At 37.8% G+C, this 18,690-nt stretch overlaps 1 protein-coding gene across 1 annotated transcript in view; it reads right to left on the bottom strand.

Moving 5' to 3' along the window:
* The window catches only part of HDC (histidine decarboxylase), a 31,519-nt gene extending 31,181 nt beyond the window's left edge, over positions 1-338 (bottom strand). Inside the window, exon 1 of the mRNA XM_069097501.1 lies at positions 197-338. Within this exon, the coding sequence (XP_068953602.1) occupies positions 197-224 (28 nt within the window). The 5' untranslated portion in view covers positions 225-338. The remainder of the gene's footprint in view (positions 1-196) is intronic.
* Between the last annotated feature and the right edge of the window lie 18,352 nt (positions 339-18,690).

Genomic DNA, 18,690 nt, shown 5'->3' on the forward strand with positions numbered 1-18,690 from the left:
AGAGAGAGAGAGAGAGAGAGAGAGAGAGAGAGAGAGAGAGAGAGAGTCCAATCCCACATTAATTACATAGTAAAAAATATTACTGTACACTATAATTACACTCTCAAACTTCACTGCTGACCACCAGGAATCTGAGCTGCCCAGCAGATGACTCCAGGAGGCAGAGGCATACACAGCAATATACATAATCATTTACCTCTCTCTCTGTATTCCCTCAGGTCCATGATGTGTTCCTGAGTCTCCTGCTCCTTTTACCACCAAGTTTGGTTTTGTCCTGATGTGCAGGGCCACTTGCAAGAGGCTTTGAACAGGTACAGTAGCACAGCTTCCTCAAGGGACTCTTCAGGTTCCTCATTCTCCATGCAGCTTTTATTCCTCCTTTATCTAAAGGACTCACGTCATAGGGAGGCAACATCTCTCCTCTGTATCAACCCCACCCCTTTGTCCCCTTCAGGATCTATTTGCGTGTCCTTCTAGACCTTTGATGCTTGTGGGTATATTTTTTTTTCCTTTTCAGTAATCTTTTCCTCTGATATTAAATAAACTCTTGCCCCACTCCACCCCCATCCCCACTTCCACTCTCTTTTTGTGAGTAATGACCAGGACCCTGGCTTGTCAACATAAAAAGAAGTTTCTAAATTAAACAATATAATTAAAGACCAAATAAGGAAACAGTTTCACAGTCAATATGAGTGGACAGTTTCCCATATCATTCTTTTTTTTTTTTAAAGCAATCAGGGTTAAGTAACTTGCTCAAGGTTACAGGGCCAGTTATTTCTGGGTGTGGTGCTGAGTATCTGAACCCAGATTTGATCCAGGTCATCCCAACACTGGAGCCGGTGCTCTTACTCGCTGAGCCACCTGGCCACCCATTCCCATATCATTCTTACATGTGATTCTTATGGTCAGTGGAATCTCAGTTGATAAAACATCATATAACCTTATTAACAGCCACCTGATCATTAGTTTTATCACACACTGTACCAGAAGAACACGCCGATTTCATTCATTCCATTATCCTCCTATTCTCAGCATGGAAACAGGGTTTGGCATAACATTTCTGCTAACAAAGTTGTGACGGTAAAAGAACAACCATTTCTCAACTGTGATCAAAGCTCAAACGGGTCTTTGAAGTATGGCATCTAGGAGTACTTTAGAAACCATTATATATACACATATACATATATATTATATTTGTTGTATTGTGAGAGTGCTTTCGAAATTATAATAGTTTGAACATAAGTAAAAAAAAAAGTTTAGGAAAAATAAACAAGTCAGAACTCTTGGGTCCTCATCTCTATTTGATATTGGGGTAGTAGCTAAAGTCTTTCCTCCAAAACTGACAACTTGTCTCAACTTTCCTATTGTCAATTCAACAAATATTTGTTATATGCCAAGAATGGAACAAGGAACTGTTAGGCCCTATAGAAGATAGCAAGATATAATCCCTACCTTCCATTTTACAACAGTTCCACCATCATCCTAGTTACTCAGTTGCCTTACAACCTTCCATTTCTTTTTTTCATTCTCTCAGCCTTTTATCCCTTATATGCAATTACCCAAATCCTTCTGATTCTTCCTTTCCCATGTCTCATTTGTCCCTTTCTCTCCAACCTTATCCCCGAATGTCTTCAATAGTTGCCTATCCTCCCATTTTTTATCTATCCACACTATTAATGGAATAAATTTTTCAGGTTTTTACTATTATTTTCCTTCTTCCAACAACATGCAGAGCTGTTTGGTCATGTCAAATCAACATACACACCCCATTCTGATGTTTAAGGACCTCTCTCAACTGGTCAACCCACTACTACCATCATCACCACATCCCTATAAGCTATCTCTAGTATATCTTTATCACATCCTCTAACCCAACTAAAATAGTCTGCTTGCTATCCCCACATCTGGTTTCCCACCCTCATGATCTTATTTGAACAGAATAGAGTAGGATTTGTTTCCATATATTTTTTTCCCTATGTTTTTCCCCTCTTAATGAAGTATCACACTAGGGGTTCACACTATGAGGACTATACTGCTTCTTGCTGTTAAGTGGTTTCAGTTGTGTCTGTACTGCTTTCCTATGATCAGTTTTTGGCAATTAGGAGACAGTAATGCCTTCCCCAAATCTCCCAAAGCTCTTTTATTTCTTTTGTACTTATATCTAACCAGTCTTTTCTCATTCTTTTTGTCTTACTGCATTTTGATCCTTGAATCAAATACCTCACATTATCCCCCTGTGAATACCACTGTTTTCTAGTTTGTTGTTGTTTTTCAATTTATCAAGGTCATCGTCTACTTTGTACATATTTCCAAAGTATTTGCAATTCACCTGATTTAGTATCACCTCCATATTTCATAAGAATATTTTAAACTCCATTATTCATATCCTCAGTAAAGATATTGCACAGAACAGGCCCCAGAATCAATCATCAAAGATGACTCCATTCAATTCAATGAATATTTTTTAAGCAATTGCTGCATTCAGAAAACTGTGCTAGGTAGTGACAAAGAACAAAAATTTAGACAAGATAATGTCCTTAAGCTCATATAGTTTCTAATCAAGTAGAGATGTTTGATAATTTGATACTTTAATATAGGGTACTATCTTTAATAATACAAATAATGCAAACCATTCATGCTCTCTCCCTATCCTCGCACAGATAACTAGCAGAATGTGAGCTCCTTCTAGTTTCTGTCTTTTTATCCCCAGTGCCTAACACAGTGGGCACAGTATACACTTAAAATTTTTTTAATTGAATTGCTAAGTGAATAAGGGAACTGTGAACAAAGTACTATATTAAAGCCTAGGTAGAAATAAAAAAAAAAAAGGAGGTTTCCTAAGGACATGGACATCTGAGTTGGAGTCTAAAAGATCTATGGAAATTAACAAGGTTGGGGTTGAGGAAAATAAACCATAGGGAGATGATGAGTAGACCATTGGACTGTAAAATAAAATGTATTGGGTTGTAATAAAAAAGATGAAATAAGACTGAAATGCCAGAGTGACATCAGATTATGGAGAGCCTAGCACACCAGACAAAGAAATCTGAATTTTATTTGGTTAGCATGTAAAAAGCACCATCAAAGGATTCTGAGCAAAGAAGTAACATGTCCAAGGTGTAAAAGCTAGATTGGAGCAGAGAGAGAGCAAAGGCAGGAAGAATCATTATGGAGCTATTCTAATAATCCAAGTAAGTGAAAATAAAGACCTGTACTGGGTATTTCTCCAGGCTAATAAAGAATCATCTTCAACTACTCTTTGGATTTTCACTTCAACTCAATTCATTCACATTATGTCAAATAATCACAGAACTCCTAACCTATTACCGTGTTTCCCCGATAATAAGACCTATCCCGAAAATAAGCCCTCCCCTTACTGTGTAAGATTCCTCTAAAATAAGCCCTCCCCCGAAAATAAGCCCTATTGAGATTGCTACTGTAGCAAAGGTGATCCCCTGCACTACATGCTACATTACGGTACTGTCCCCTCCACCCCCGGAAACGCACGCCGTGCTCCGAGCTGCATCCAATCAGAGCTGCAGCAGTGAGTGCGTCATCCTGTTCTTCCCCAGTGATTTGCTTATTGAATAAAGGTACATTTTTTTGTTCACATTTACCTGTTTATTAAAATTGCTGTCAATGTTCATTAAAATAAGCCCTCCCCTAAAAATAAGCCCTCTGGTGTTTTTCTGTCCAAAAAAATAATAAGACAGTGTCTTATTATCGGGGAAACACGGTAGGATTGTAGGATTTATAAGCAAGAAGGTACTTTAAAGATTATATAGTTGTAAAGCCAAGCACAAGCAGGTTTCCAGAGGACTGCTGCTGTAAACAACTTTTCAAGGTTCTGATTACACAGTACAGTAAATATTCTATTTATTAAGTAACAAACTAAGACAAAACATTCACAATAAACAAAGCACAGCATTCAGAATGTTATAACTTCACAACTTATCCCTAAAATGGCCACATAGTTTTCACCAAAGTGGTCACACAGTTTTTTTTGTTATTGTTTGTTTGTTTGTTTTTTTAAGTAATTGGGGTTAAGTAACTTGCCCAAGGTTGTAAGGCCAATTTTTTTTATGTGTGTGGGTATTGAGTATCTGAGGCCTGATCAGATCCTGGGTGCTCTGGGCCAGCGCTCTTACTTACTGCACCACCTAGCCACCCCTTTTACTTAAGATAACATTCATTTAGTAAGTCCTTCATTTAGTAAATCCCTAATTCAATCACCCTTAAGGAGGCTAACCTCCTTAATTGACACAAAGCACAAAGGTCAAAGTCCTCCACCCATGGGATGGGAGATTAAGTTACAATATCATCACTACTAAGTACCCTCTTAAAGGGTAGTAGAAAGTACAAAGGCCATCCACCCCTAGGTTACAAAAAAGTTACAATATCATCAGTCACTACTAAGTACCTTCTTTAATGAGTAATGGAAAGTACAAAGGCCATCCACCCCTAGGTCACAAATAAGTTACAATCTCATCAATCAGCATTAAATACCCAAGTCTTTTCATCTTGACTCCAGCTCTCAGCTTCCATGAGAAGGTAGGCAGCTCCTACCTGAATCCACCAAACTGTGACCTGGGTTCAAAGGCAAGCAGCTCTCAGTTCCTTGTCCAGCTCTCCTTGCAGTTCCTGTTCCATGTTGAAGCTCACAAAGTCCACCTCAAGTCCTTCACAGTTTCTGTTCTTGAGAAGACAAAGCTTAACCAAGCCACAATAACATTCATACACATTGCTGGCATCCTCATCAAATTCACTTTCTTCCTGTGAAATCAACACAGACCCAAAACAGACAGAGAAAGTACCAACACCACAGTCATGCTTCCTCTGGCAGCTCCAACTGTCCCTCAGAAGTCTTCATCAGCTGTAGCTGGTTCTCGGCAGCTCTCAGCAGAAGTTTTGGATGGCTCTCAGAAGAAGCTCTGCTACCATAATAAGCTCCATTCTCAAAATCAAAATCACTTTCTCCAGCTTGGACCTCTCCTCCTCAGCCTCCACGCGGGGCTTGCTCCAAGAAGTTCTGACTCTCCAGCTTGTGCTTTTCCTTATATAAGGTATTAGCTCCTCCCTTCTCCACCTCTTCCTGTTACTTGAGCAACAGGGGTTCATACCTTCTGTTTCTTAACAGAGGCTTGATATAATTAACTTTAAACTAAGTGCTAAGTACCTGTTTACTTGCCAATACAAGGGGATCTTCAAATTCTATTACTATTACAATAGTCCAATTCTCACATTTTATAGCTGTGGAAAACTCTAAAAGTCAAAATCAAAGATTCCTATTTTATCAAGGAGATTAACGAATTACATCACACCTCTGCTCAGAAATCTTCATAGCTACTTACAATGCTTCTATGGTAACATACAAAAGCCTTAGCCTGGCATTTAAAGCCTCCTACAATCTAACTTCTAGTTACTATTCCAGACTTACTTCATATCATTTCTTTTCATGTACTCCATGTTTCAGACAAGCTGGTCTTTTAGTTCTTCCCCCAAATAATCAGTCAACAAACTATTTATTAAGCACTATGTGCCAAGCATTGTGTTAAGCATTGGGGAAACAAAGAAAAATACAAATATTATCCCTACCCTCAAAGAACTAACAATCTAATGGGGGAAAGAAGAGTAAACAACTATATATAGGAAGACATATACAGAGTAGATGGAAAGTAATCCCAGAGGGCAAGTCACTAGGAGCTAAAGGAACTAAGAAAGACCTCCTACAGAGGAGAGAGTCTGAGTTGAATCTTGGAGGAAGCCAGTAAAGCTAAGAGGCAGAAGTGAGAAGACACAGCATTCTAGGTATTGGAAGCAAGCAGTACAAAGGCATAAAGGATAGAGGGTGGAGTTTCATATGCTAGGAATAGGCAGCAAGCCAGTATAGCTGGATCACAGTCTGTGGAGGGGAGCAAAATCTAAGCCTGGAAGGATATAGAGGGCTCAGGTTATAAAGGGCTTTAACTCCCAGAGGACTTAATATTTGATCCTGGTCAGAGAAACACTGGAACTCATTGAGCAGTGGGGTGCGATGGTCAGAGCCACATTTTAGAAAAATCACCTTGGCGGTCAACTGAAAGATGGATTGAAGATTGGATGAAGGCAATGAGAGAAGTTAGATAACTGCTGCAAAAATCTAAGGGAATAGTGATAATGGTCTGTACTAAGGCAGTAGATGCATGCATGGAGGGAATGGGACATGTGAGAAATGTTGTAATTTGACAACAGATTAATTAGATTGTGGGGTGAGTTCAAGTAAGAAGTCAAAGCTACCCTTTGACCCAGCAATACCACTTCTAGGGTTGTATCCCATAGAGATCATAGAAGTGGGAGGAAGACCCATATGTACAAAAATATTCATAGCAGCTCTTTTTGTGGTGGCAAAGAATTGGAAATTAAGGGGACGCACATCAATTGGGGAATGGCTGAACAAGTTGTGGTATATGCATGTAATGGAATACTATTGTGCTATAAGAAATGAGGAGCAGATGGACTTCGTATTTACCTGGAGAGGCTTATACGAACTGATGCTGAGTGAGAAGAGTAGAGCCAGGAGAAATTTGTACACAATCACAGACACAACATATGTGTGATGACCAGCTTTGATAGACTAGACTCTTCTCAGCAATTCAGGATTATAAGTCAACCCTGAAAGTCTCATGATGGAGAGAGATGTCTATATACAAAGAAAGAACTGAGCTTGAATCCAGATTGAAGCAAACTACCTGCTCTTTTTTTTTTCTTGTTTGGTTTTGTTTCCTCTTTCCCATTGTTCATTCCATCTGATACAATTCTTCTTTATAACTTGACTAATGTATAATGTGAAAGTATTTGCAGATACTATACTTTATTGTATGCCGCCACAGGGAGGGGGGGTGATGGGGGGGGAGGGGAGAGGGAGAGAAAATTTGAAACTCAAGGAATTGTGGAAATGAATCTTGTAAACTAAAAGTAAACAAATTAATAAAGACCAAAAAAAATTAAAAAAAAAAAAGTCAAAGCTGAGAGTAAGGTCGTGCACCTGGTTCACTGGGAGGATGGTAGTACCCTTGACAGTAACAGGAAAACTGGGAAGAAGAAAGGGTTTGGGGGAGGGAGGGGAAATGAGTTCCATATTAGACATAATAAGTTTGAGATGCCCATGGAACAACCAGTTCAAGATGCCCAAGAGGCAGTTGATGAAATGTGAGCTCAGAAGATAGACTAGGGCTAGATATAAATATCTGAGACTCCCTTCTTGCCTCTTTCTCTCATTTCCCCTTAAAGTCTCAGGTCAATCTAAGAATCCATCCCAGATAGCTAGGAGACTGAATTATTTATCCCCTTCTTCCTTTACTACTCCCCACTCCCCTGACTTCCACAGGGATTAGATGAAGTTTAAGCCAACAGCTCTATACCTTCCAATGTGATGGAGAACCAGTCAGCCTGATCATGTCTTGCCACTTCCTCTTAAAGTCCTACAAGCTTTACTATATGCCCTGCAGTCCCTCAGCACTGTCACATCATCAACTGATGTTACCTAAGGGCCTCTGAACTTTGTCATTCAAGTCACTGCTACAGTCTTAGACCCCTGGGTTTTGCCATCTTGCCTTTTCTATTTGTATCTTCAGTACAAGCACGGTATTCGGCACATAGTAAATACTCAAGTGCTTTTTCATTCATTCATCTGAACAAAATAACAGCTGAACCCAGGTAGCCAATGAGTTGTCAAGTAAGAGAGTATAAAGGAAGAAAAGCAGAGGGCCCAAGACAGTTCCTTGGGGGGCACCCATGCCAGTTCTAGACGAAGTCACATCACAGGATGCTGCAGAGGTGCAATTAGACAGGTAGGAAGAGAATCAGTAGAGAATAGAGTCACAAAAATCTAAACAGAAGCATGAATGAAGAGGGTTCAAAAAGTATTAAAAATGAGAAATCTTTGATGAAGAGCTCATTGATGAGGGAGGAGACAAGATAATGGAGTATCAGGAAGAAGTACAGATGAACTCTCTCCTCTAAGTTCTTTGCAAAGATCTGGAGGAAAAAAAACTCACCAGACTGAGTCCTGATTGGGAAATCAAGAAAAAAGCACAATTAAGTCATTTTTTCCAGAACTAGAAAACAAAGGTTGATGAAGAGAGGTCTTTAGACACTGGGGGATGGGATCTATCTGGAAAGAGTTGCATGGATCATTCCAGTACAGGTATAGAAAAGGGTCAAGACTGTGTACTCAGACCCACAGGAAAAGGCTTGACCTTTTGTAGGATACAGGAAAAAGTGCTAATTGACTATTGCTTACTACTTAGTTCTGGGTCACAGATCCAGAGCTGACTTTGAAGAGAAGAACTGAACCAAGAGATAGCATTCCAGGGTGAGGAGCACACAGGCTACATATGGAACAAGAAGTAAGCTCAGAAATAAGCAGGAGCTGTGTAGCTCTGATCTCAAAAGCTGAAAAAGGGTCTTAGGTGCAGCCTCCAGCCCAGTCTGAAGCCTGCCAAAAAATAAATAGGGCAGGAAATCCAGACCAAAAGAGGGCTTACAGTTCTGTCAGGCTGAACCAACACAGCTTTCCAGTGTGATGACAGTGGCTGAGTCCAATAACAGTGTACTGAATCTCCAACGAGGGGTAAGCCCACAGGTATGTTTTCTCAAATCCAAACCCAAGTCAGTAACTTCTGGAACTTATACAGCAGTTGGACTTGGCCCTGGATTAGACCATTTTTGGAGCACTGAAAGCTTGCAGGTCACCTCCCTGAGCTATCCTGAGATCCTGGAATAACACAAACTCAATATCCTCAAGAAAGCAGCAGCAGGACTAAAGTAGACATACCAGACATTCATTCCACAACTGCATAGCTCAGCCCTAGCAGACTAGAATCCCATATAAAGAGCTATTATGGTGATAGAGATACTCAAAACACAAATGAAGAAGAGAATGACTCCAAACATTTATAGTAAAAGCCTCAAATAAAAACATAGCTCAGGCACCAGTTATACGAAAATTCCTGAAAGATAAAGGAATAGTTGTATTTTTTAATAACTTTTTTAAAAATTGTTTTTATAAATAAAAATGAGAGCTCTTAAGGAGAGAATCAGAAAAGAAATGAGAACTATCAAAGAAAGAATGGGAAACAGAATTAACAGCTTGGATGAGGGGTACAAAATATTACTCAAACAATAAACTTCCTGAAAATTGGAATGGACTGAATCAAATTCAGTCTCCATGAGACAAAAAGAAATATATTTAAGGCAAAAGACAGAAAATATAGAAGAAAAATTAAAGTACTTCATAGCAAAAACAACTAAAATGGAAAAAATTAAGGAGAGAAGATTTAAGAATCAATGGACTAGGGGCGGCTAGGTGGCACAGGGAATAGAGTACCAGCCCTGGAGTCAGGAGGACCTGAGTTCAAATCCAGCCTCAAACACTTAACACAAAAACTAGCCATGTGACCTTGGGCAAGTCACTTAACCCCAATTGCCCTCCAAAAAAAAAAAAGACTCAATGGACTACCTGAAAAACCATGACCAAAGAAAAAGCCTAGACATAAAAAACCCAAAAAAACCCAAGAAAAAAACAAAACAAAAAAAAAACCATCCAGATCACTTAGAACCAGAAGGCAAAGGAAAATGAGAAAAAAAATCCACTGATTGCTTCCTGAGACCCCAAAATTAAAATTTCTGCATATATTTCTGCATTATAGCCAAAATCCAGAATGTCCAGATCAAAGGAAAAATACTACAACCAGCCAGAAAGAAATAATTCAAGTATTAAGGAACCGGTCAGGATCACACAAGATTTAGAAGCAATAAAAGAGTGAATAGCTTGGAATATAATATTCTGGAAGAAAGAATATATAAGCTTACCATCAAGAATAACTTACCCAGAAAAAGTGAGTATAATCCAACTGAGGAAAAAAATTAATTTTTAATTAAATAAAAGACTTCCAAGAATTTCTGATTAAAAATCCAGAACTGAATAGACATTTTGAAATACAAACATAAGTCAAGAGGAATATAAAAAGATAAACAGGAGTAATTATAAGGTACTAAACAAAGATAAACTGTTTACCATCTAATATGGGAAAATGATACATGTATCCCCTCAGGACACTATCATCATCACTCACAGAGGGAGTCATTATATAGAAGGCTTAAAAAGAAGCCAAATTACAAAATTTAGTCCAAACTGGATATGCCATCTCCAAGCTCCATGTCTTCATATAGGCCGCCCAAATGCTTAGAATACCCCCTTCATTTCCATGTATTAGAATCCCTAGTTTCCTTCAAGGTTCATCTCACAAACCACCTCCTATGTGAAGTTTTTCCTGTTCACTTAGTTGTCAGAACCCTTTTTTTTTCAGAAATTATATGTATTTACTTGTGTATACTTTGTATATACTTCCCAGAAAACTTCCTGATAACCCAAACTGATCCATTTTTAAGTGTGTAACACCTAGCAATGTGGCTACTTAATATATGTAGAATTCAATCCAAAAATGGGATACAAAAAAACCTGAAATCATGATAGACAAAGGATAAAGGACAGATGCAATCTGTCTCACTAAGGATCTGTGACTGAGTAAAGATAACTGATAGGTTCTGAGGATAAGAAATCTCTTTTCTAAGAGCTCTCTCAGAACAATATAGTATTATATAAATGGTAGCTTCCTGTTAACAATAAAATTGAAGAGAAATAGGTGGTGGTGAAAGGGTAGAAATGAAGTTATCTTAATTAATAGAAATGAAGATCTGACCTCTTGCCTAGAATTCAAACATCACTGAGAAGGTTCTTGTCTAGATAACAGTGAGCAACCTTTCCCAAAAAGCACAGAGATGACATAAAATAATCAACAATGTGCATATGTTAGGTGCCTACTGTGTATCAGTCAATTCATTCCAGGAAACGAATGACCTATGATTGCTTCCAAGAAAAAGGCAGAGAGACTTGTATGGTGAAGATAGGGAATTCCAAGATCATAGAAATGAGGAACTTATCATGGGGTGGTGGGGGGGTGGGGGGGATTTAGAGAGCTTCTAATTCAATCTTTATTGAAATAATGAATCCTATCTAGAACATTCACCCACTGTTCCCTATAGTAACTACATCTAGAGTATTCTACAGCTCTACTCTGGTAACTGGCTTTTGTTTGTTTGTTTGTTTTGTTTTTAAAGAATATGATATTAGGAACAAGCATTTATTAAGTACCTGTTTTTTTTTCCAGGTACTATGCTTGGCACTGTGCTACAAAGACAAAAATGAAGCAATCCCCATCTTTAAGAGGGTTACATTCTATAAGGTGAGACAACATGTGTGGATATGTGATGTGTACACAAGTGCAAGGTAATTTAGAGGATGAGGTATCAGCAGCTGGGGGGGAGGGGGTTGACAGGAAGAAGAAAGTCTTCATTAGGAGGTGGTGCTTAAACTAAGCTTTGAAATAAACTAGCAATTCTAAGATATAAAGGTAAGGTGGAAATGCATTCCAGGCATGGAGGACAGCTTATGAAAAGGCCTGGAGATAGGAGATAGAATTCCATGTATAAGAAACAGCAAGAAGGGCAGTTGGACTGAAATGAGAAGTGTGTAAAAGGGGCTAATGTATAGTAAGGCTCAAAAGGAGATTAGAGTTAAGTGTTGAAGAGCTCTAAATCCAAAGAAGGGTTTGGTCAAGGAGTGTGTATTTTATTCTAGAGGCAGGATGGAAGTATTGGAATTGATTGAGCAGAGGAGAGACACAGTCAGACCTGTGCTTTAGGAATATAGCTGGTTTGAACAGAGAGCACATTGGAAAGGAAAGGGACTTGAGGCCAGGAGACTGATTAGAAAGATATTGCAATAATACCAGTAAGTGCTAATGAGGGTCTGAACTAATGTGGTGATGGCATGAGTTGAGAGGTGACAGACACAAGACATGTTGTGAGGTAAAATAAAAATCTTTGATAACTGAAAGGATGTGGGAGGTAAAGGAGAGTCAAGAATTGAGGATGACTGAGGTTGGGAACCTGAGTGACTAAGAATAGTGGGGCTTTTCTACAGAAATAGAGAAATGGGAAAACTGAGTTGTATTTGCAGATTCGATCTAACCATCCAAATAGAAAAGTCCAACAGACAACTGGTGATTTGGAACTAGTGCCTAGGAGTGACACAAGAATATAAGTTTATGTGTAGGTATGTGCACATATATATGCACATACATACACACATATATATTTTTATATATAAATAAAATTGTTGTCATTTCAGTGGTGTCACTCTTTATAACCCCATTTGAGGTTTGCTATTTGCTTCTCCAGCTCATTTTACAGATAACGAAACTGAGGCAAATAGGTTTAAGTGACTTGCCCAGGGTTATACAACTAGTAAGTGTCTGAGATGAGATTTGAACTTAGGATGATGAGTCTTCCTGACTCCAGGTATGACCTGGCACTGTACTATACCACCTAGCTGCCTTAGGAATATATACAAATACATATACACGTTGCATATATTAGGTATATGTATATATAAGTTGTATATATGAGTACATGTGTATATATATGTATACACATATGTGTGTGTGTGTGTGTGTGTGTGGTCATCTGAATAGAGATAATTAAACTCATGGTAGCTGATAAGGTCAAATGAGAATGCAAAGAGAAAAAACAAAAGAGGGCAAGGTAATAGATTCCCTAAAAATCAGAATGGATCAAATAGTCAGTCAGTCTATAATTCAATTCAATAAGCATTTATTAAGTGCCTACTATGTGCTAGGAATACAAAGTAAAACAAGAGTGCCTCTGCCCTCAAGGAGCTCACAATCTAATGGGGAAGACAAGAAGCAAACATATATATATACAAACAAAACTATATAAAAAATAAATCAGAAAGAAGTCACTAGAATTAAGGATTGGAAGAGGTTTCCAGAAGGTGGTTAGCTGAGATTTGACAGAAGCCAGGAAGTGGACATGAGTAGGGAGAACATTCCAAGCATGGGGGAGAGCCAGAGAAAATCCATGGAGCTGAGAGACAGGAGTGTCTTAAGGAAGAGCAAAAAGTATGTAGTATAGAATAAGATGTAAGAAGACTGGTTATAAAGGTCTTTAAATGCCAAACAGAGGATTTTATATTTGATCCTAGAGGTGGTAAAGAGCCACTGCAGTTTATTGGGTAGGGGAAAGGAAGGGAAAATGACATGGTTAAAACCATTGCTTCAGCATAATCACTTTGGTGACTGAATGGAGGATGGAATGGGGAGAAATAATAACTCCATGAAACAATAGGGAAATATTAAAACAAAGTGAAAATATCAAAGAAAAAGAAGAGAGGCGGCTAGGTGGCACAGTGAATAGAGCACCAGCCCTGGAGTCAGGAGAACCTGAGTTCAAATCTGGCCTCAGACACTTAACACAAAAACTAGCCATGTAACCTTGGGCAAGTCACTTAACCCCAACTGCCTTCTAAAAAAAGAAAAAAAAAGAAGAAAATGTAAAGTATCTTAGAGTAAAAACAACTGACCTAGAAAAGAGATCAAGGGGATATAATATATGACCATTGTACTACCTGAAAACCAGGACTAAAAAAAAAAAAAAGACCCTAGACATATTTCAACAAAGCATGAAAGAAAAATGCCCAGATCTCTAAGAATCAGGGAAAATAGAAAGAATATAGCAATCACCCTCTCAAAGAAATCCTAAAATGAAAACTTCCAGGAATGTCAGTCAAAATGCAAGAAAGTGAGAAAAGTAAGCTTAAATACTAAGGACCAACAAGATTTAGCAGCTACCATTACAAAAGGCAAGAAAACTTGGGAATATGATGTTCCAAAACACAAAAGATATAGGTTTAAAATCAAGAATAAATTACTCAGCAAAACTAAGTATAATCCTTTAAGGGAGGAAATATATCTTCCATTAAATAAAGGATCATTAAGTATTCCTGATTAGAAGACTGAGTAGAAACACTAAGAAATACTGAAATGCAAACATGACTAAAGAGAAACATATAAATGTAAATACAAGTGAGTAATCAGAAAAGACTATATAAGGATGAAGTGTTTGCCTTCTAATGTGAGTGTAGGGTGTAATGAATACAAGCATACCTGAGAAACATAATCTCAGCAGGGATCAAAGAATGAGTCAAATAAGATGGAGGGCCTGGGATTGATTTTTTTACATTATGATCTTAAAAAGAAGAAGGAAAGAGAGGAGAAAAAGGATAAACTAGGGAAGAAAAGGAAAGGAATGGAATGAGTGGGGGAAACATCTTTCACATGATCAGGGGTGCAAATAGAAGTCCATGCAAATGAAGGAGTAGGAGGAGTAGGCATCACTTTAACCCTACAGTTTGAAATGATACAGAGTGAGATGTGCAGATTGAGAGAACAACTTATTTTGCAAAAATGAACAATTTTGAAAGGAGAGAAACTAAGGGGATAAGCATTCATTAAGTTAGGAGATGGCAGATGACAAATTCTCTCTCCTCTACTGTGCTATGTGTTTCACAGATATTGTTTCATTTGATTCTCATGACAACCCCAGAAAATAGACATATTATTGACGTGCATTTTATTGTTGAGGAAACTGAGGCAGATAGAGGTTAAGCAATCTATTTGCTCAAGGTAACACAGCTAGTGTCTCAGGTCAAATTTGAATTCAAATCTTCCTGATTCCAGGTCCAGTGGTCTATCGACTATGCCACCTAGAACTTGAAAGACTTAAGAATTCTGATCAATGTGATGATCAACTGTAATTCCAGAAAACTGATGATTTAGAATGCTATCCACCTTCTGAAAGAGAGGTAATGGATTAGGTATTCAAAGTGAGACCCACTTTGCCACATATTTTTGTTTAAATATGCATATCTATTGCTGGGGTTTTGTTTTTATTCCACCCAATCCCACTTCTGTGTGGGAGGGAAAGAAGGAAGATGTTTGTTAATTGAAAAAAAAATTTTTTTAAGATAAATAATAACAAAACACAACTGCAAATTCTTTCAGGACCATAGGTTTTATAGAGAATAGCTAGGCAGTATTGTCTGACTTATATTAGGTTTATGTTCCTAATTAACCATTTTTGTTCTGTCCTCAGCTTGAAGATCATTCTCCTACACAGAGGAGCAGCAAACTAAGAGTTAAGTAGTTTCATCTTATCTGCATCATCCATTGTCATCTTTTTTGTCCACCTTAAACAAGACTCCTATTCTTTATCTGACATTCTTCCTTTCCCCCAATATGGGGTCAAAGGGGAGAGGAGGGGAAGAACCCAGAGGGGAGGGAAAGGTGCTTTTTCTATAGCCTTCAGTCTATAACCTTGGGTCCAGATCACTGTACCTAGAGTCAGTTACACATGGGTTTCAAATCCTATTTCAGACGCTTAAAATATCTTTTTAAACCAAGGCTCTCTGAGCCTCGATTTCCTCATCTGTAAAACTGGCATAATATTATCTGTAACATCTACTTTCGTTTGTGCTGAGGCCTCAATAAGATATCGAGTACTTTGCAGACTAAAAGCTACAGAAAATTCGTAGTAGTAACATTGTAGTAGGCACTCAAATATTGCTTGATTGGTTTTTGAGTTAGTGGAGCAACAAACACAAAATACAGAAAAGCTTTGGTAGTTTAGTTGAGTTCAAAGTCATTTATCCTTCAGTCCTTGATTCTGACATCTAAATGACAGTGCATAAAACTTCTTTCTTTTATCAGGAGGAAATAGTCAGTTCTTACAGAGTAGCTCTCTCTGCAAGGCTAAAAAAAACCTAAATTTTAGTTGTGTGGCTTTCATAAGATAATTGCTATTTCGTGATAGCAATTTTGATATGTGAAAGCAGTTTCAAATTTGGAACAGTAATTCTTAGATATAGAGATGATGATATGACATGGGCATAATTCTAGACATGAGATGAGAGAAAACGGATATATACAATAATTTCCTTGACTTAAAATTGGCATACAAATACAAAACTTATTAAATAAATTATTTTTCTTTAAAAGGTCAAGAGCCAAGTAAATTGAAATGGTAATTCAAACATATTTCATTGGACTCTACTCTAAATTAAATTTTCTGATTTTATTATGTAGCACTTTTCATGGGTACCTACCACACACATTAGATCAAAACTATTCAAACAAAAAATTGAGCTCAGTGAGGCAGATTTCTAGTAACTAGGCCAAACCTTTTCCTAGAATTCATACAAGAGAGTCTTCTAATAAAAAAATAAACATTTATACAAGCAAAAGAAAGTGAAGAAATCAACAAATATCCAGGACATTAGATTAATGTAGATAGTCAAGCTGTTATTTTTTCACCTTTTCTTTTAATGTTTTTTGGGACTTAAATTATTGAAAAATGCCCTTAAGTGCTCTCTTCATTTCAATTCATATAGTAATATTACAAAGAATAATTCAAAGTGGTTAAAATTTGAACCCAAAACACATTCAATGAAATTGTCATACATTATATTAAATAATTTTAAAAGGAGTCCTATATATCACATGCTAAGCCTCTTTTGGGGGGGGGGGGGGGGAAGGAATAAAAGGAGAAAGGATCCAAACCTGTGATTTGATTGCAGTAACCCTAGGAATTTCCTTCACCAACACATATCAGCAATTAATTTCTAATGTAAAACTGAACAGAGTTGGCTTGGGTGTGTTGCCCATGCTGGCACAGCTATTAGGTATCAAAAACAGGATGTCAACTCAGCCAGGTCTTCCTAACTCCAAAATGTCTTGACTCTATCCATTGTACTATAACTCTCAAGACTATTAACACTATTGACTTTACACAACCTTTTCGTGATGTATTATGGTCTCAGCATGACCTGGCAAAAATAAACAAGTCTTCACATTGGCGTTAGAATTCTGATTTTGTGCTACAAGCAAATGTCAAGGTCTTTTCTAACCTACATTATAGAGAATTATCAATATAATTAACTTATATACCTGATATCAAATTGAATCCATGGGTAGCAAGGTGTTCTCTCATTTAGTGTGGGAAGAGTAAATATGACTCTCCTTCAGAGGTACAACAGGTATTAACTATCTATAATGAAATCCATGAAGAGCAAATATTACTTACCAAAACAACAAATCTATCAGTTAGGTCATTCCTCAATTCATCTGGCTTGATGGAAAGAATATTTACTCACCGGAAATTGTGTGAATAGAAAATCTTTTATTGTTGTTGTTTGCTATATGAGTCTAACGCCCACTGCCTTGGGAACCTGCCCATGTGGAAATAAAAGGTTTCCAGAGCTGGTTTATGGTTATAATGGAAAAAGTCTTCCTTTGGGTGTAGCTTCATGTAGGGTCAGGGATGGTTAAGTGTTCAAGGTACTTAAGGGTACAAAGAAACTCCACACTATTTTTCAGAAAGAAGCTTTAGGACATTCATCCAGGAAACTGTAGCTGTAACAATAAAGAATATTTCTATCAATGCCTCCCCTTGCCACTGGGACATTTTTGATTTTCAATAGCTAGCAGCTCAGATGCTCATTTTGAGAGAGAAATATAATAATGATGATAATAATAGCTAACATTTGTATAGTATTGACTATGTGCCAGGCACTATGCTAACTGCTTTAAAATTATAACTTCATTCGATCTTCACAACAACACTGGTGGGTGCCATTAACTTCATTTTACAGATGAGGAAACCAAGACAAACAAGGTTAAGTAACTTGCCCAGGATCACACAGCTAATATGTGACTACAGTCAGTTTTTGACTCAGGTGCCCCAACTACAGGCCTGGTAGTTTATCAACTATGCCACCTAGCACCCATTCTACCTAGAGTCCACTGCCAAAGACTTTCACTAAAAATTCATCATAACTAAATATTCACATGTCTGGCATAAAAAGTGACAAAATTCTCATTATGTGGGATTTCTAGTTTGTTTTCCTATGTTAATAATAATAACCAACATTTATATAGCACATTAAGTTTTAGAAAGTGCTTTATATCTGTCAAATCATTTAATCCTCACAACTTTGTATATTAAATGTTATTATATCCTTATTTTACAGATGAGAAATCTGAGGTTGAAAGAGTTTGTCACTGGAGCAGTCACACAAGTAAAAGTACCCGATACCTGATTAAAACCCAAGTCTCCCATGCTCCAAGGTCACTTCTCTATCCATTATGCCACCTATCTCAGCCAGGAAGGCACTTAAGAGACCATCTAGTCCAACCCATCCTAAAAAGAAATCCTTTCTAGAGCACACCCAATAAGTGTGGCAGACTTAAGGCAGAGTCAACATAGGGAAAACTCTCCTAACAAATTACCAAAAACTCTCTGGAAGTGTAATGGGTTGTTTGGGAGGTAGTGGGTTCCCTATCCCTCTGCTTGAAGACCTCTAGCAATAGGGAACCTATGATCTCCCAAACAACCCATTATACTTTCAGATGGTTTTGGTAATTATTGGGAGGCTTTTCCATATGTTGCTTCTACCTTGAATTTGCCCCAGTATTACGATGACTATCCATTGCTTCTAGTTTGCTCTCTGGGGTGAAGGGGAATGAGTCATGTACAATACAGGTATAGGAACAATTGCAGTAAAAGACAAGGCAAAGAGACCCTCAAGAATGTAATCTGTATCCTAGTTGCTCCTTTCACTTGCTATGTGACCTTGGGAAACTCAACATACATGTCCCACTGGTCTCTCTATCTACCCACAAAAAAAGACGTGACTTTTCCTTCTCAAGTGTGTTGCAAGGACTATTGGAAAAG

The sequence above is a fragment of the Petaurus breviceps genome, unplaced genomic scaffold (assembly GCF_028583685.1).
Source record: "Petaurus breviceps papuanus isolate PSGF00001 unplaced genomic scaffold, PetGlider_PUasm1.0 37, whole genome shotgun sequence".
Classification (NCBI taxonomy): Eukaryota; Metazoa; Chordata; class Mammalia; order Diprotodontia; family Petauridae; genus Petaurus; species Petaurus breviceps.